This window comes from Elephas maximus, chromosome X (assembly GCF_024166365.1).
Source record: "Elephas maximus indicus isolate mEleMax1 chromosome X, mEleMax1 primary haplotype, whole genome shotgun sequence".
Taxonomy (NCBI): Eukaryota; Metazoa; Chordata; class Mammalia; order Proboscidea; family Elephantidae; genus Elephas; species Elephas maximus.
This window is the reverse complement of record NC_064846.1, coordinates 32,609,897-32,630,066: the sequence shown is the minus strand read 5'-3', so window position 1 is coordinate 32,630,066 and position 20,170 is coordinate 32,609,897. Positions and strand designations below refer to the sequence as shown.

Here is a 20,170-nt window from a genome sequence, read left to right as displayed (position 1 = left end):
GGTGTGTAAAATTGAGTAGTAGTTGTATTAACTTGTCTTCCTTGTAGGTGTATGGATACCTATCCTTTCACTCACAGCATTGTACTTCAGGACAGACATTGAAATGTTCTTTTGACAACAAATGTGGCACTTCCTCTTCAATTTGTCATTCTCGGAATAGTAGACCATATGATTGTCTGATTCAAAAGGGCCAATATCGGTCCATTTTAACTCACCTTTTTAATGCCTTAGATAACTATCTTGAGGTGTTCCATTTCATTTTGGACAACTTCCAATTTTCCTAGATTCATACTTTGTACATTCGGTGTTCCGATTATTAACGGATGATTGCAGCTGTTAAGTAACATCATGGTAAACAGATAATATTGAAGTTGTCAAGGATTTCATTTTACTTAGATCCACAATCAACGCCCATGGAAGCAGCAGGCAAGAAATCAAACGGTGTATTGCATTGAGCAGATCTGCTCCAAAAGACCTCTTTAAAGTGTTGTTAAAAAGCAAAGATGTCATTTTGGGGACTGAAGTATGCCTGACCCAAGCCATGATATTTTCAGTTGCCTCATATGTAAGTGAAAGCTGGACAGTGAATAAGGAAGACCTAAGCAGAATTGACGCCTTTGAATTATGGTGTTGTTGGTGAAGAATATTGAATACACCAAGGACTGCCAGAAGAATGAACAAATCTGTCTTGGAAGAAGTACAGCCAGAATGTTCCTTAGAAGCAAGGATAGGAAGACTTCGTCTCACATACTTTGGACTTAGCAGGAGGGACCAGTCCCTGGAGAAGGACATCATGCTTGGTAGAGGGTCAGCCAAAAAAAAAAAAAAGGGCAGACCCTCAATAAGATGGATTCACATAGTGGGCTCAAACAGCAACAATTGTGAGGTTGGCGCAGGACTGGGCAGTGTTTTGTTCGCGTGTACGTTAAGGTCACTGAGTCAGAACCAACTTGATGGCACCTAACAACAAGCATAGTACTCAGTATTTAGTTTTCTCTGCTTCTGAGAGGTGATAAATTCTTGACGTTCCTTACCTGTGATTCTTTAGAATATATGAACTATTTTTTTCTCTGAATTTTTTTATCGTGGTAAATATATATGTAACAAAACATTGACCATTTCAGTATTTTTTACATGTACAATTCAGCGACAGTAATCACGTTCATCATGTTACAACCATCACCCCAATCTGCTTCCAAATTTTCCATCACCCACCCTAAACAGAAGCTGGAGCCCTGGCGGCGCAGTGGTTAAAACTCTGGTCTGCTAACCAAAAGTCCACAGTTTGAACTCACCAGCTGCTCAACAGGAGAAAGATGTGGCGGACTGCCTCCATAAAGATTACAACTTTGGAAACCTTATGGGGCAATTCTGGTCTATCCTTCCTATAGGGTTGCTATGAGTTGGAATCGACCCGATGGACACAGGTTTGATTTTAACCAGAAGTTCAGTGTCCTCTAAGCATCAAGTCTTTCCTTTCCCTCTCCCTCCTATCCACCCCTGGTAACCACTAATAAACGTGGGTCTCCATGCTCTTGCCTATTGTACATATTTCATATGAGTGGAATCGTACAATATTTGTCCTTTTGTGACTGATGTAGTTCTCTCAGTTCTTTCAAGTTTCATCCACGTTGTAGCATATATCAGGAGTTCATTTCTCTTTATGGCTGAGTAATATTCAAAATTGTATGTATATGTCACATTTTGTTTATCCACTCATCTTTGTTGGGCATTTAGGCTGTTTCCACGTTTTGGCTGTAGTGCTGCAATGAACATTGGTGTACAAGTATAGGTTTACATTACTGCTTTAAATTCCTTTGGGTGTATACCTAGGAGTGGAATTGCTGGATCACATGGTAATTCTTTTTTTCTTTTTATTGTGCTTTAAGTGAAAGTTTACAAATCAAGTGAGTCCCTCGTACAAAAACCCATACACTCCTTGCTACATACTCCCAGTTGCTCTCCCCCTAAGGAGACAGCCCAATCCCTCCCTCCACCCTCTTCTTTTCATGTCCATTTCACCAGCTTCTAACACACTCTACCCTCTCATCACCCCTCCAAGTAGCAGATGCCAATATAGTCTCAAGTGTCTACCTGATAAAAGAAGCTCACTCCTCACCAGCATCCCTCTCCAACCCATTGTCCAGTCCAATCCATGTCTGAAGAGTTGGATTTGGGAATGGTTCCTGACCTGGGCCAACAGAAGGTCTGGGGGCCATATTAAGTCTGGTCTTTTTATGAGAATTTGGGGTCTGCATCCCACTGCTCCCCTGCTCCCTCAGGGGTTCTCTGTTGTGTTCCCTTTCAGGGCAGTCATCGGTTGTGGCTGGGCACCATCTAGTTCTTCTGGTCTCAGGCTGATGTAGTCTCTGGTTTATGTGGCCCTTTCTGTCTCTTGGGCTCATAATTACTTTGTGTCCTTGGTGTTCTTCATTCTCCAGGTGGGTTGAGACCAATTGATACATCTTAGATGGCCACTTGCTAGCATTTAAGGCCCCAGACACCATCCTCCAATGTGGGATGCAGAATGTTCTCTTAATAGATTGTATTATGCCAATTGACTTAGATGTCCCCTGAAACGAACACATGGTAATTCTATGTTTAACTTTTTGAGGACTCGCCAAACTGTTTCCAGAGACGCTGTACCATTTTACACTCATTCCATCCTCGCCAACACCCGTTGTTTTTTGTCTTTTTAATCATAGCCATCTTAGTGTGTGTGAAATGATAGTTCTTTGTGGTTTTTATTTGCATTCCCCAAATAATTAATGATATTGAATATCTTTTCATGAGCTTGTTGGTCATTTGCATTTCTTCTTTGGTGAAATGCTATTTAAATCCTTTGCCCATTTTTTTTTATTGTGCTTTAGGTGAAAGTTTACAAATCAAGTCAGTCTCCTATACAAAAATTTGTATACATCTTGCTGTATACTCCTAATTGCTCTCCCCCTAATGAGACAGCACACTCCTTCCATCCACTATCTCTTTTCGTGTCCGTTTGACCAGCTTCTGACTACCTCTGCCTTCTCATCTCCCCTCCAGACAGGAGCTGGCCACACAGTCTCATGTGTCTACTTGACCCAAATAGCTCATTCTTCGCCAGCATCATTTTCTATCCCATTGTCCACTCCAATCCCTGTCTGAAGTGTTGGCTTTGGGAATGGTTCCTGTCTTGGGCTAACAGAAGGTCTGGGGACCGTGACCACCGGGGTGCTTCTAGTCTCAGTCAGACCATTAAGTCTAGTCTTTTTATGAGAATTTGGAGTCTGCATCCCACTGCTCTCCTGCTCCCTCAGGGGTTCTCTGTTTTGATCCCTGTCAGGGCAGTCATCAGTTGTAGCCAAGCACCATCTAGTTCTTCTGGTCTCAGGCTAATGTAGTCTCTGCTTTATGTGGCCCTTTCTGTCTCTTGGCCTTTGCCCATTTTTTGATGATGTTGTCTTCGTTGTTAAGTTGTAGAAATTATTTATTCTAGATACTAAACCCTTATCAGGTGAATGATTCCCAAAAAATTTCTCCTATTTTTTTGGGTATCTTTTTGTTGATAAAGTCCTTTGATGTGCAGAAGTTTTTAATTTTGATGAAGTCTTATTTATTTATTTTGTCTTTTGGTGTCATTGTCAAAATTAATTGTTGAAAAGTAGGTCCCGAAGCATTACCCCTATGTATTCTCCTAAGAGTTTTAAGGTTTGTGAACTGTTTTTAAAGTTGGTATAAAAACTGTATATTTAAGGAAAGCAATACGTTTGGTTTTATTAAATGCTCAGAGAGAGAGAGACAGATATAGCAGCATCACATGAACCCTTTGTTTCCATCTTGCCACCTAGATGACCTCACCTGTTGCTTAGAATTTGTTAACGCTATTCCTCTGCATCTCCCTTTAAAAAAGAAAATAGTTTCATTTTTAAAATGAGTTAGGATTTGAGGAAGGTAACCAAGAGGTTGGCAGTTCAAATCCGCCAGGTGCTCCTCAGAAACTCTACGGGGCAGTTCTACTCTGTCCTATAGGATCACTATGAGTCGGAATCGACTTGATGGCAGTGGGTTTTTATTTGTGTCGTACATGTTATGAGGAGCCTCAAAACGTTGGTGTATAACTTAGATAATTCCTTAGGTTATAATAAGAATAGAGCCTGCAATCTTGGAGGGGAACAGTTGTGGAGCAAGGATTTAGTATGGAAGACCATACTAAAAAAACAAAAACAAAACGAACCCCATGCCATTGTTTCCAACTCACAATGACCCTTTAGGCCAGAGTAGAACTGCCCTGTAGTTTCCAAGGAGCGCCTGGTTGACTCGAACTGTTGACCTTTAGGTTAGCAGCTGGAGCACTTATGCCACCAGGGTTTCCAGCATACTAACAGTCATCTCTAAATAAAGGTTTTGCTATATGAGTACTTGTAAAAATGGCACAGGGGAGGTACCTGACCTTCTCTAACTTCACAAGGGGAAAGGAGAATCACGACCAACAGCCCAAGGCTGATTCCTGTGAGGTGAAGGTCAAACATGCCCCCTCTTTCTGCCATCTTTACTAGTTCTGGCACCAACTGTTCTTCCACGGCACTTTCTACTTCTCTGCTGGGTTCAATAATTCATTGCAGCAGCCACACAGAATTCACAGACCGCACTCATGATCATGGGGTTTATTAGAGAAGCAACAGATTACAATTCAGGCTTAGGAATACTCAAGGATACAGTTCTCCCGTTAGGACAGCCACTTCCCAGCCATACTTGCAGGCATGCTTCTCCCTGGCCCTAGGCCTTTGCCCAAAGGCGCTCAGCTTTCTCACTCCGTGAGCTGGGAAATCCATGCTGCCAGGTCTCTCCTGCCACCACTTCTCACCCTCTTCAGGGTTACAATATGCTCTGTCTCCTTCCAGGAGCTTCTCAGCACAGTGATCCTATGGTGGGATTTCCTTTCCTGCCTCTGGCGTCTCTCATTTCAAGCTGCGCAGGATGGCAAAACCAGCCAATCCCTTTGGTTGACTATAATTACCCTACCTGTACAGTCCCGCCCAATCACTTAGGTGGGAGTTACAAGACCATGGCTAGAATGGCCACACACAAAAGCGATCTATCACATTGCAGTACTCTTCTGAAAAAAGAAAACTCAGTGCGGGTACAGATAACTCTTGATTATTTATGGCCTAATTTGTGGATTATTTACTCCTCTTGTTTCTCCTATTACCTAATTATATTCTTCATAGTTGCCTAACTAGAATAAGTTATAAAATATGTTTTGAGCTTCTCTGTATTAATTAAATATTTGTAAATGTTTTCTGGAGATTTTAAATTAATGGAAAGTTTGAATTACTGGTTAGTTTTATGTCTACTCTGTTGGAAGAGATCATTATACTTGAACATTATTATTAATTGGATATGTTGAAACTTACCAGTTTTTTCTTTAGGTGGCCACCAAGTACTAGACTCACTTGGGAATAAAATAAGATCATATATACCGTAAGACCAAGACAGTCAGAGCCAGCCTGATTTTTTTGTTGTTGTTGTTATAGAGTGGTCGTTTGCTTTTATGTAATTCTTTCCACAATTACATCTTTGACCTTCACAACTAGAAATAATAATTCTTACAGCCAGACTTGTACTTACTTCGGTCACAAATGGCATCCATCTGTTGTCCATGTGACATCTTTGGTGTTTAAGTTGTTTGTGACTTAGATCAGATCTAACATTGTTTCCCCTTCTCAGTACAGGATGGTATTATGATGAATTGGTTATATATTAATAAGCTACGGTTTGGACTGTATATTTCCTGTGTGGAAGAAGCATCTTTTTTTGCAGTAAAAATGTACACAACGAACCAACCAATGCAATTTCCACATGTATGATCCAATGGTATTGATTACATTCTTCATGTTGTACAACCTTTGTCGCTGTTCCTTTCTAAATTTTACCGACGCAATTAACATAAACTCAGTGCCCCCTTTGCAGATGCCCCCCATTATCCCTCCCATCCCTGGTAACCACGAATAATCTTAGGTTTCTATGCATTTGCTTGTTTCAGGTGAGATCATAAAGTATTTGTCCTTTATGTAGCTGACTTGTTTTGCTTAGCATAATGTTTTATAGGTTTTTATGTTGTGGTATGCATCAGGACTTCATTTCTCTTTTTGGCTGAGTATTTCATTGTATGTATATACCAGGTTTTGCTTATCCCTTTTGACTATTGTGAAAAGCTGCAGTGAACATTAGTGTTCTTGTTTCTGTTTGTGTTCCTGCCTTTACTTATTTTGGGTACATACGGAGGATAGGGATTGCTGGGTCATATGGTAGTTCTATGTTCAACTTTTTGAGGAACCGCCAAACTGTTTTCCACAGTGGCTATACCATTTTACATTTTCACCAGCAATAGATAAAGAGTTCCAGTTTCTCTACAACCCCAGCAATACCTGTTGTACATTTTTTTTGATTATTGCCGTTCTTATGGGGATGAGGTAGTATCTCATTGTGGTTTTGAGGTAGTGCAGTGGTTAAGTGCTTGGCTGCTAACAGCACCGTTGGCAGTTCGAATCCATGAGCTGCTTTAGGGGAGAAAGATATGGCAGTCTGCTTCTGTAAAAATTTACAGCCTTGGAACTATGGGGCAGTTCTACTCTGTCCTATAGGGTTGCTATGAATCGGAATTAGACTTAACGGCAATTTTCTTTTTTAATAGCTAGTGAAATTGAAGGAGCCCTGTGGCAGAATGGTTAAATGCTTGGCTGCTAACTAAAAGGTTGGCGATTTGAACCCATCCAGTGACTCCTTGGGACAAAAACCTGACGATCTGCTCTTAAAAGGTTAAAAAAAAAAAAAAAAGTAAAAGGTTACAGTACAGAAAGTCCTATGTAGTAGTGCTAGTCTGTCACACAGGGCCACTATGAGTGGAAATCGACTTGATCGTACCTAACAGCAATGACATTGAGCACCTTTTCATGTGCTTGTTGGCCATTTGAATATCCTCTTTGGTGAGCTGTCTGTTCATGTCCTTTTCCCATTTTTTTATGGGGTTGTCTTTTTGTTGTCAAGTTATTGAAATCTTATTTTGGATACTAGACCCTTAACAGATATATGGTTCCCCAAAATTTTTCTCCAAATCTGTAGGTTGTTTTTTTTGCTTTGTTGATCAAGTCCTTTGATGAAAGAAACACCTGGTTTTTTAAAAAAAAAAATTTTTTTTTATTGTGCTTTAAGTGAAAGTTTACAAATCAAGTTAGTCTCTCATACAAAAATTTATATACACCTTGCTATATACTCCTATTTGCTCTCCCCCTAATGAGACAGCACATTCCTTCCCTCCACTCTCTATTTTTATTGTGTCTATTCGGCCAGCTTCTGACCCCCTCTGCTCTCTCATCTCCCCTCCAGACAGGAGCTGCCCACATAGTCTCATGTGTCTACTTGATCCAAGAAGCTCACTCTCGACCAGTATCCTTTAAAAAACCAATCCCTGTCTGAAGAGTTGGCTTTGGGAATGGTTCCTGTCTTGGGCTAACAGAAGGCCTGGGGACCATGACCTCTGCGGTCCCTCCAGTCTCAGTCAGACCATCAAGTCTGGTCTTTTTACGAGAATTTGGAGTCTGCATCCTACTGCTCTCCTGCTGCCTCAAGGGTTCTCTGTTGTGTTCCCTGTCAGGGCAGACATCAGTTGTAGCCAGGCACCATCTAGTTCTTGTGGTCTCAGGCTGATGTAGTCTCTGGTTTATGTTGCCATTTCTGTCCCTAGGAAACCCTGGTGGTATAGTGGTTAAGTGCTACAGCTGCGAACAAAAAGGTCAGCAGTTTGAATCGATAAGCCACTCCTTGGAAACTCTATGGGGCAGTTCTACCCTGTCCTATAGGGTCGCTATGAGTCAGAATCGACTCGACGGCAATGGGTTTGGTTTTTTTTTGTTTATTTCTGTCTCCTGGGCTCATAATTACCTTGTGTCTTTGGTGTTCTTCATTCTCCTTTGCTCCAGGTTGGTTGAGACCAATTGATGCATCTTACATGGCCGTGTCCTAGCATGTAAGACCCCAGACGCCACTCTCCAAAGTGGGATGCTGAATGTTTTCTAAATAGATCTTATTATGCCAGTTGACTTAGATGTCTCCTGAAACCATGGCCCCCGAACCCCCACCCCTGCTATGCTGGCCTTCAAAGCATTCAGTTTATTCATGAAACTTCTTTGCTTTTGGTTTAGTACAGTTGTGTTGACCTCTCCTGTATTGTGTGGTCTTTCCCTTCACCTAAAGTAGTTCTTATCTACTATCTAATTCGTGAAAACCCCTCTCCCTCCCTGCCTCCCTTCCCCTTCTAGTAACCATCAAAGAATATTTTCTTCTCTGTTTAAACTATTTCTCCAGTTCTTATAATAGTGGTCTTATACAATATGTGTCCTTTTCAACTGACTAAAATCCGCCAGACGCTCGTTGGAAACTCCAGGGCAGTTCTACTCTGTCAGATAGGGTCGCTATGAGTCGGAATCGACTCGACAGCACTGGTTTTTTTTTTTCTTTAATTGCACTCAGCGTAATGCCTTCCAGATTCCTCCATGTTATGAAATGTTTCACAAGTTCATCACTTTTTTTTATTGATGCTTAGTATGCCATTGTGTGAACATACCATAATTTATCCATTCATCTGTTGATGGGCACCTTGGTTGCTTCCATCTTTTCGCTGTTGTAAACCATGCTGCAGTGGACATGGGTGTGCATATATCTGTTTGTGTAAAGGCTTTTATTTTTCTAGGATATATTCCAAGGAGTGGGATTGCTGGATCCTATGGTAGTTCAATTTCTAGCTTTTTAAGGCAGCGCCAAATCAATTTCCAAAGTGTTTGTACCATTTTACATTCCCACCAGCAGTGTATAAGTGTTACAGTCTTTTCACAACCTCTCTCCAACATTTATTATTTTGTGCTTTTTGGATTAATATCAGCTTTGTTGGAGTGAGATGGAATTGCACTGTAGTTTTGATTTGCATTTCTGTAATGGCTAAAGGGAAACCGTGGTGGCTTAGTGGTTAAGTGCTATGGCCGCTAACTAAAAGGTAGGCAGTTCGTATCTGCCAGGCACTCCTTGAAAACTCTATGGGGCAGCTCTACTCTGTCCTATAGGGTCGCTATGAGTCGGAATCGACTGGATGGCACTGGGTTTAGTTTGGGTTTTAATGGCTAATGATCGTGAGCATTTCCTCATGTATCTGTTACCTGAATGTCTTTTTTTTAGTGAAGTGCCTGTTCATATCCTTTGCCCATTTTTTAATTGGGTTATTTGCCTTTTTGGAATTGAGTTTTTGCAGTATCATGTAGATTTTAGAAATAAGATGCTGATTGGAAATGTCATAGCTAAAAACATTTTCCTAGTCTGTAGGTAATCTTTCTACTTTTTTGGTGAAGTCTTTGGATGAGCATAGGTGTTTGATTTTTAGGAGCTCCCAGTTATCTAGTTTCTGTTCTACATTGTTAGTAATGAAGAACACCTGCTTTAAAACTTTTTTTTACATATCTTGGATTCTTTATTAGCTCCTTTCAGTTATATCTGTACAACATCTTCAAAAATCTATAGAATTTTCCAGCATCTCGTATTATGGTTTAAACCTGTCATAGGGATTTCAGGACCAGTAAAAGAGTCATATCTGGTTCCTCTAGGGTTTATACTTCTTAATTCAGGCTAGTGAATCTTAACAATTTTTAAAAATAATTGTCTGTGATAAAAGCTTCCTTGTATCCATTGTCTTTACTGTGGGGGTAGGATAGTTGTAACAAATCTGTATCTAGATAAGCAGTCAAATGCAAGGAAAAGAAATCCTTATTCACTAAAACACATCAGGAGGTACTTGGGGAGTTTAGCTTTTGAGAAAAGATGTTTCCTCTTAATATTTTTGGTGTGTTTATAATAAATATGGCATCTTTCCTCCCATTTTAAGGAATTGTCTGTCTTAGAAGAAAGAAACAAACCATCATTTTACTCACGTAAATATATGAATATATTTCTGACATTGGGGCGTTCCAGAAGATGATAAAGAAATGATAGCAGCTCCAGAAATACCAACTGATTTTAATCTACTGCAGTAAGTAAATTATGATAATTCTTAAATATTTGTTTTTTCACATTAAAAAACCAAAACCGAACCCGTTGCTGTAGAGTCAATTCTGACTCAAAGCGACCCTGTAGGACAGAGTAGAACCACCCCATAGTGTTTCTTAGGGAGCACTTGGTGGGTTTGAACTGCTGACCTTTTGGTTAGCAGCTGTAGCTTTTAACCACTATGCAACCAGGGTTTCCTCTTCACAATAGGAAATTAAAAGCACTTATGCTTGAGAAGATATAAGATAGTATTTATACTTTGAAACAGTTTATATCCAGAGTCTTTGGGCTGTATAACAGCAATTATTTCAAATTTGTTTTTTTGTGCTATTTTTATTTTGTAATTTACATAGTACAAATTTTATAAGATTTGCTGTGCAGTTCTGAGTCCGTACTTGGTTTTGCAATAGCAACTGTTTGAGGGAGCACCATGAAATTCTTAAAAAGTTAAAAATGTTCTTATTGGTAAGGAACATATACTGTGAGGTAGTATTTAGAATGTAATGCGAGATTTGTGCTATAAAATCAAATGATGACAGGCTAAAACAAGTCTAAACACCTCCCCGCTTTTTTTCCCCAGAAAGGAGGTACATGCATATTGGCCCATAAAGCGATTTTCTTGAACTAGCCTTAAAAGCTACCTGTACTCCTTAGTTATCTTTAATTACTCCTTGGTTTTTGTTGGAAAGAATTGGAGGTACTGTATCTAATGGGTTTTCACACACGAAGCTCCAGTTTCACATGGTACCGTAGTTAAACTGTTTGCGGAACCCCTTAGTTTTATTTTATACACACACATATACATATATTAAAGAGTGAAGTATATTTCAGACTTGATTTGAAAAGAGTGTGGGTCTAAAAATTGTGAAGGCAACTGATAGGTACCATTGTACATAATGATAGCCAGTGTTTGCTTTTGATGGCATATTGATTTTCATATTTTTAATGATATTGTTATCTTTAGTAGAAATTATGGGTCTACTAGGATACTGCCAATATCTCAAAGTATGATTTTTTTATGTGATTTTAATTTCACTGTATGTTTATTCTTTTAAGATTCTTGAGAATTTTTTTTTAAGGGAAGTTGTGGGATAGTTTGAGAAAAAATAAAATTTTGGGTTTCACTAGTCTCAAATTATCAGTAAGTGACTTTAACTTGAACTTTCTTAAATAGCATCTTTAATGAGGATTTCATAAACAGATAGTCCCCGAATTAGAACATTCAAGTTAATGACAAATCGTACTTAAAACATCCATTTTTGGTGTGATTTGCATATTTTTTATGTATGTGTGTATTAAAATATATCTGTAGGGTTATATGTAATGTTTCCAACCCCAAAGACAGATACAGATAGGATTTATAAAGATACTGATAATAAAAGGCAATAATAATGAAAACGATGGAGTCATCCCAATGGAGCTCTGTTGTAAATCAGTGACTGCCTGTTATTCTAAAATTTAAATTTATCTGTAAAAGTTAATTATTAAAAATAGTAGGTGCTTGCTATGTACAGGACATTATATTAGATTCTGTGAGGTTAAACTACTCAGGTGCTTTTATGTGCTCATTTTAAAGATGTAAGGAGGAACTTGTAAAATAACATTAAGATTAGATAATATTAGAAAGGTTTTCGTTATAGAATATCTTGGGTAATTAGGGCCTAAAATAGGATAATGGATAAGAAGGAATTGATGTGGTGGAGGTAGAATAGGTGTAGTATTTGATTGGGTATGTGGGAGGGGGACATGGTAAATAGAAAGGAGTGGAAGATTTAGTGATGTAATAAAACGTACCAGGTTTAAATATCTGTTATCTCACTTAGGGTATGAGGGTTTTTATTTTGTTTTATTTTTGGTTCTTTTGGTCTTAAAAATACAGGAAAGTCTTGGAAAAAGAAAGACTTTGGAGAGTGTTTTTTCTCTGGTTGATTACTAACTTCAACTTTCTTCAGAATCGTTTCTCGTTAGCAGTCAAACCTCCGGTGCCTTAGAGGATTAAGAGTATAACGGAGCCTCTGATAACTCTGTGGTGATTAGAGTATTGGGAAGAAGTCTAGTGATTTTTTTTTTTTTAACAAACTTAGAAGTGTTACTGAACTTTCTAAGAGAGCTGATATCATCCCACAAATGGTTTGGGAAGAAAGAAGTGTTAAGTTATACAGGGAGACATTTAAAAACATTTTCAGTTTTTTTTTTTTTTGGCAAGACCATATAGGTATGTGGGAAGAAAATTGATGACAACAATCTTCTTAAGATATAACTAATAGGCATGTGTTGAAGTGTTAACATTATATTAGCCATTTAGTTTTTGATGCTCTGGGAAACAGCATTTATTAACAGGTCCTTTGCTCTCACCACCATAGAACATAGTTAGGGTTGCTACTGTCTTCAATACATTGTTTAAATAATTTTATGGGTTAAGAGCCATAAACAATTTTTTTCCTGCTAGCATCTTAACCATTACTTTATACTTACAAGGTATTTTACCTCATAGCTTCTGGATAACTGGTTATTGTAACAATAAAAATGGAAATAGAAGAAATCTGGTTAGAGAAGACTAGCTTTAGAAAGAAAGCTGTATACTTCGATTGCGTTTAAGTATAATTGGTACTAAGCTTACTTACACAGGGTGGTAAAACCGTTATATTTGATGGGTGCAGCTCACTTCTAAAATCCAGTGTGACCCAAATGCCAATACAAATATGCCTTTTTTTTGGAATTTAAATGAGGGTATGATATTATTTATGGATGTCTAGTGGCAAAATGGTTAAGCACTTAGCTGCTAAGCAAAATCAAAAGGTCGGTGATTCAGACCCACCAGCATCTCTGCAGGAGAAAAGACCTGGTGATTTGATTTCGTAAAGATTACAACCTAGGAAACCCTATGGGGCAGCTCTACCCTGTCGTATGGGGTTGCTGTGAGTTGATTCCGACAACGGTGTTGTTGTTTTAGATGGCAAGACGTATGTTTACACATATAGGAAACATCACACATGCATGTTTGTCATTCTTCTTCGTATGTGCGTGAGAAAATCCACATTGTACAAAGTGCCTCACCTGCCAAAAATTAAGGGAGAATTTCTTACAACTATAGATTTATATTTTGGAGATTGAATGGAGTTTAGAGATTTCATTCTTTCCTGGTCATATATTGTTTATATCAGAGAAGATTGAGGCCTTGAGAAGATTGTGATTTTTCTAGGATCACACAGTGACTCTAGCTTACCACCTGTTTAGTTCACACAAGATTTTGATCAGTTATTTATAAGAATGTTTTGTGCATATCCCTTCAGAAATCGATGTTTGTATCGTGATCTGCAATAATAGGCTCAAGTATAACAATGATTGTGAGTATGGCACAGGACTGGGCATAGTTTCGTTCTAAACAGACTTGAGGGCACCTAACAACAACACTAGTGATCTGTCATACGTAGATTTTGAGGATTATTTTCTTTTTATGAGTCAGGTCAGGAGAACTTTAATATTGCTAAATTCCCTAAGTTACCCAGTGTTCAGTGTTAAAATACAGTTTCCTTGATCAACCTGGTCTTTGAACCAGAAAATGAAACCAGCCATTATAACAGGACACCTTAATTCCCAGTGTAAAATTTTGAGAGCCATGGGTTTACTTTTTATGCTTTGGTTAAAAATGAACAAAAATTTAAAAAATGTTTAGACATTTGAGTTTTAGAGTACTAGAGTACTGTTTTTGTAGTTGGTTGTGTAATCTGGATATTTGGTAATGTGCAATGGTATGTTTTGGGATAGTATCTTGATTACTTTTAATGTTAATGTGGAGCTTTGCAGTGAGTTAACCAAACCTTTCTTTTAGAAAAGATGGTGAAAATTAGGAGTTCTATTTCTATTTCTAAGGAAGATTTTAAATATTTGCTTATTTTTCTGTCACAGGGAGTCAGAGACACATTTTTCTTCTGACACAGATTTTGAAGATATTGAAGGAAAAAACCAAAAACAAGGAAAAGGAAAAGTATGTACCAAATGTGACTTTTTTTCGTTGTAAGGTCATATGTATGCAAAGAATGATTTTAGGACTGTTATAATTTTATTTAGTTATGTCTCTGCCGTTTTTATTTTTTTTTAAATGGCTTTATTTTTTCCTAATTAGCATGGTGAGGCTTCAGAATACATGGGGTCTGTTTGGCTTCTAGACCGAATAATTGCTTTTGATTATGTATTTTTATTGCTGTCAAGTTGGAATGAGTCATTGTTTCTAGTAGTTCATTTTATAAAGCACATACACTAAGCAAAATCTGGTATTCTGTTGGCTTTATTTTTATTTTCTCATGAATAGTCAAATATAAAGCAAAGCGATAAATAAAATTTATTCTAAAGCTCTCTAAAAATGCAACCAGTTTAAATCTAATGGACTAAAGCTTACAGTTGTTTTACCCTTTGTATAAATAATGTCAAGGATAAAAATTGACAAAGTTCTGCGTCAATAGAATGCAAGTTTAGGGTATGAGTGGGTAGCTTGAGGGTTATGGATAACTTGGTGAAAGGTTAAATTATTGACTGCATATGTTTAAATACATTGGGCAAAAGATGACTTGTTTCAGCATTCCCTTCCCCATGAATCTAGTATTTTTATTTTTTCATGACACATTTACTTAAAAAAAATTTAAATAACACAGAACAATGAACAAAATGAAAATTTCCCATAGTCTTATTACTTAGAGATATAGAACATTTTAAGAAACATTTTTATGCACATTCCTGTGTATAAATGTGCATATAGAGTTTTACTTAAATGGAACCATACTACATAAACTGTTCTTTAATATGCTTTTAAAACTCGTATATTGTTAACAAAATTCCTATCGGCGAATATAACTCTGATTTTTTTTTTATAGCATAGCATTGTATTTTATGTATGAAACATAACTAGTCCTTGGGTATTAGAATGTGCATAATGCATGTCTTACATAATTTTGTATGCTTTTATAGCCTCTTAAAAAGTAGAAGTTTTGAGAAAGACAAAGAAAGGGGGGGGTGGGAGGGAATAGGAGAGCAGAAGGGGGAGGAGTAGATGTGAATAAAAATATTAATTTATCTAAAGACAGTCATAATTTTGGGGGGCAGTATGCAGTTACTTGGAAACCCTGGTGGTACAATGATTAAGAGCTTGGCTGCTAGCCAAAAGGTTGACAGTTCGAATCCTCCAAGTGCTCCTTAGAAACCCTGTGGGGCAGTTCTACTCAATCATATAGGGTCGCTATGAGTCAGAATCAAGTCAACAGCAAGTGGTTGTATACAGTTATTCGAGAATTTTTTTTTTAAATCAACTTTTGGCCTTGATTTCATTTACAAATTGGGACAAGACTCAGAGTGGCATCTGAATAAAAGACACCCCAAGGTTTTGGTGCCACAATTTGGTTAACTTTATGTAGCCACTACTGTGAGTGACGTGTTACAGATTTATTATAACAACACAAGCAGCTGCTTTTTGACAGAGTATGTGTTCTGTGTGGAGCATGCTACTGATATGTTATCTGATTTAATATTTAAATAAACCCTGTACATTAGCTAACTTCCCTATTTTATAGATGAGGAAACAGATCCAGAGAGGCTCAGTGGTTAAAGGATTTGAATCCAGGTCTGTTTAAAGATGTTGCTCTAAATCCACTGTACCATGCCTCCTACTAAACTCTTGTTTCTCAATATTTTTTTCTTCTACCAGACTGTTCCCAGTAGCATGTTTACTTCTTGTACTTCCCTTGTATTATCACTCTTAGCACATTGTTTTCTTTAGTACAGTGTATCCATTGAGCCATTTTAATTGTACTAATTAGTTTTTCATACCGACGGGGAATACTGAAGCATATGATAGATGAAGTAAGTCGCAGATATACAACTTCATGTTAATTGATATGAACGCTTTATAAATTTTCTAGTGTATTCTTCGTAGTTGATCTTTTCTCTTCTGAAATTTCTTTTACTGGGGAAAAAAGCCTTTCAATATATATAAGTAGGAATTAATGACTTAGGTTCACAAAGGCTGAATCTTAGTAACAAAGTAATGTAAATCAACAAGCCATATCTTTCAGTTGTTGGGTAGGGGTTTGAAGTAGTTGTTAAGAGCAGATGATTTTGGACTTTTGAAGTAGGACGAAGGATCTGTGGAATAGAGTACAAAAATACACAGGCCGTTGTTAGTGGAAATAAAATTTATAGACTTGTCTGTAGATCAGGGGTTGGCAAGCTGCAGCCTGTTTTTTTTTTTTTTTTCTTCACACAAGCGAAGAATGGTTTTTACCTTTTTTTAAAGGGCTCTAAAAATAAAAATATGTGACAAAGACTGTACGTGGCTTTCAAGGCCCAAAATATTTACTATCTGTCCTTTGACGGGAAATTTGCCAACCCTGCTCTATATCATGGAAATGTGGGATTCTAAAAGAGGCTTTAGAAATTGTCTAATCCAGGGGTCAGCAGACTTTTCTATAAAGATTTTAATCCATTTAATTCCATTTTAGAAGTAAGGACTTTGACTTAGGAAGTGGTTTGTTTTTCTAACAAGGTATAAATGCTGTGGGAGATAAAACTGAGGCATGTAGGTAACTTCTTCACTGATTTATGAAGTCCGCATCTGCAGTACTGTCAACTTGTTTGTAAAAGGGCTTCATTTCCATAGTATTCATTTTTTGAGTTTTCGTGATAAAGAAGTGTTTGAAGGAGGGCCCGGACAAGAATGAGGAAGAATACCTATTCGTACAGTTTAGAATTTCTTGTTCAGTGTACTGTTAAGATTTAGAAGTAACAACAGAAATCAAGTTTTGGTCAAAGTATAAATTACTTATTTTACAGGAGTTTTATTATTCCTGCTGCCCACTCCAGCCTGTACTCTTAAAGCAGCGTAGGGGATGTTTGGAGACCGCTGCCCTGATTTACGATGTTCTAGGGAATTCTACTATTCTACCTTAGAGATCTTCTTTGCAGTGGTTTTCAAACTTTGTTGATATTTTCAGGGCTTTTTATGCTGTGATTGCACATTAATTTTTAAAGTTTATTTAGACCTGGATTTTGTGTAATTGTTCTAGTTAGTCTTTCTATCAGACTTAGACTCCAGTAACATTGATTGAGCTCCTTTGAACATATTTTTTCTCATTTGAAAGTGATAATAATAGCAAATATTTTTCAGACTTTATGATGTGCTGGGTATGTTGCTAAGTCCTTGGTGTCTTCACTACCACAGCGACTCTGTGAGGGAAGCACAGGTCTATCCCTGGTTTACAGATTAGGAGATCTCTCCGAGGCGCAGTTTTCTGAGGGACTTGCTGAGATTAGTCAGCTAGTAAGAGGAGCAGAAACTTGTACCTGGGCAGCTGATCCCAGAGGTTGACTGTGATGTCCGTGAGGTATATGGTAATACAGATGAAAAAATGGACACCATGAAGAGGTTAAGTGTCACCACCATGTCGTTCGTTATAATGTATGGGCTGACACACTCATTTCGGTCAAGTTTAAATATGTCATAATAATGTACCATATCGGCACTTGGTGCTGTCGCTTAATTTTGAACTCTCAAGGATAGTGGTATACCTTAACTTTTTTTTTCTTTTGGTAGACTTGTAAAAAAGGCAAAAAGGGCCCAGGAGAAAAGGGCAAGGGTGGAAATGGAGGAGGAAAACCTCCTTCTGGTCCAAACCGAATGAACGGTCATCACCAACAGAATGGAGTGGAAAACATGATGTTGTTTGAAGTTGTTAAAATGGGCAAGAGTGCTATGCAGGTAATATTTGTGGTGTCCTTCCCAATTTATTTGTACATCTTAAACTTTAGTGAGTTATGTAAATTATATCCCTGATTTCTCTAATTCTATCTTTAAAATATATTTCTAATGCTGCTTATTAGAAAAATGTAACAAACTAGTCAGAAAATGAGGGCTCTGTCTAATCAGACATAAGACCTTTAAGCTGTGTCTTGAGTCACTTTCCGTTGTGTTATTTTTTAACGACATATGTATAAATCCTGGCTAGGAGATTTCAATTTCCCCTGAATTTTATGTTGTTAGCTGCTGTCAACTTGGCTCCCAACTCATGGCAATCCCATGTACAACGGTATTGGACTGTTGAGATCCATAGGGATTTCATTGGCTCATTTTCAGAAGTAGATTGCCAGGCCTTTCTTCCTACCTGTTCCATTATTCTGAGTTTATATGAAAAAGCTGCCATTAAAATGTTAAGTACTTTGCCCATATAGAATTCTTGGTTCAGTGACCTAATCTATTTGCTAACCACTTCAGTGAATTGAATTATTTTGGTTACTGCTGTCTATTATGAATTTTATTGGTTGTGTTTTTTTCTTAGCAGAAGAGTGAAAAGTTGGAGGCATAGCCATGTTAAACTATCCTAATTATGTTTCTTCTGGGTACTTTATTGACAATAGAAGCATTTAGGCTTTACAATATAGGCTAAACCTATATGGTTTTAAAAAATCAAATAAACACTATGCTTAAACATACTTAATAAAGTTTTTATTTACTGTATAAAACCTATAGGGAGTAGTTTTTTTCTTGATAGAATTAACTTTGATCAGTAAAAGGTGCACATGGATGGTTTATTGAGAACTGACTGTTTAGGCTGGTATTAATAAATAACTGAAATGCACATCTTATTTATAAACATAGTTATCTAAATGCATGTGGTTTTGTTAATAAACTAAAAAAATCATAATTGTTACTGATGAGGAATAATTTTACATGTAAAATATAAAAATGATTGAGGTTTCAACAATTTTATAGAGCAAAGAACTTAATTGACACCACATTTACTCATATTTTAATTCATCTTCATGTACTCATATAGGAAAGTTTAATTTTGTACAGTTGTGACTAAGATGAATTCTACTTGACGTTTAAAGTTTTTAATGATTATTTTGTATACATATTTGGCTTTTTGGATAGCTATAAAATGTTTTATTATTTGGTTTATTTAGTCATTGCCTACTTAAAAAAAAAAGTTAACTCCCTGTCTCCAGTTCTCCCTTTGGTTAATTTTATTAAAGGGATAAAATTATGTCAATTGTATTATATATTTCATTACTTTCCTTTTTTATATTATATCTTCCTCTACAGTATTTCCTTCTATGTAGTTAAATGCATTAATCTTTTTTCCAATATCTTTCATTTTTGTTAGCATCAAAAATCTCGACTTATCCACAGCTAATTAGGCTGTTCTATTTTTGTCCAGTCTATAGGGTTTTGCTGTAACTTTTTGGCTCATTAAATTTTTTTTCTTAATAGAATATGGTGAGAGCTAAGCTTTGTATTGAATTCTTTTTGTTAATGTTACGTTGTTGTTTTAAGAATGAACATTTTCCTTGTTTTTGTGTTACTTTTGGTTTGCCACATACTAAGTTTGTACCTCTATGCCATTCCTTTTTCTTTTTCTAAGTGCGTTTCTCCCTTAGAAGAGGGAATGTCTGCATTGTCTCTCCATTGACTTTCCTGAATCTTTTTCCTCTCCACCTCCCATTCGCTATGTGTACTCCTACTTGTGTTACCTTTCCAAGACTGAAGTTTCATTAAGAGAGTTACTTTGCTTAGAAACTTCCAAGGGTTCTTCCTTATACAAAAGTTCCAGCCAAGATTTCTTATGGCATACTTGATATTCTCCATCCGTAGTATGTATTTTGTCCCCAGTTTGTTGTTCTTGTTTCTGTCTTTGCCTGGAATAGTCTTTTCCTCCTCCCTTCCTTATCAGATAAGGTTGACTAACTGAAATGTCACTCCTCTTCTGAGAAGCATTCCCAGACACTGTCTGTTCCTCTCAAATATGTTTCTTACTGTTTTCTTTCCATTATAGGACTTAGCATATTATGTTATATAGTTAGTCACGTATATGTCAGACTTTGCTTCTAGGTTGTTAATGGCTTGATCAGAGACCAGGTGTTATTCATTTTTTGTATCCTGGGATGTATTGAACTCAGTAATTATAAAGGAGAGGGAATAAATACAATACTGGTAGTTGGCTTTAAAATAGTTCTTAACATTAAAAGAGAAATTGTACATATGCCCCCTGGTATTATTAGGTAATAGATGTTGAATTTCATTAAATAAGTTCTGAGCATACTATTGGATGATTAA

General features: G+C 37.1%; 1 protein-coding gene across 6 annotated transcripts in view; it reads left to right on the top strand.

The window, feature by feature from the left end:
• STAG2 (stromal antigen 2) overlaps nucleotides 1–20,170 on the top strand; it is a 133,349-nt gene that overhangs the window by 48,949 nt on the left and 64,230 nt on the right. For all 6 annotated transcript variants that reach the window (XM_049871230.1, XM_049871234.1, XM_049871231.1 and 3 more), the window contains exons 2-4: nucleotides 9,908–10,051; nucleotides 13,978–14,056; nucleotides 17,651–17,815. In XM_049871230.1, coding sequence (XP_049727187.1) covers nucleotides 10,008–10,051; nucleotides 13,978–14,056; nucleotides 17,651–17,815 — 288 coding nt within the window. In that variant the 5' untranslated portion in view covers nucleotides 9,908–10,007. The remainder of the gene's footprint in view (nucleotides 1–9,907; nucleotides 10,052–13,977; nucleotides 14,057–17,650; nucleotides 17,816–20,170) is intronic.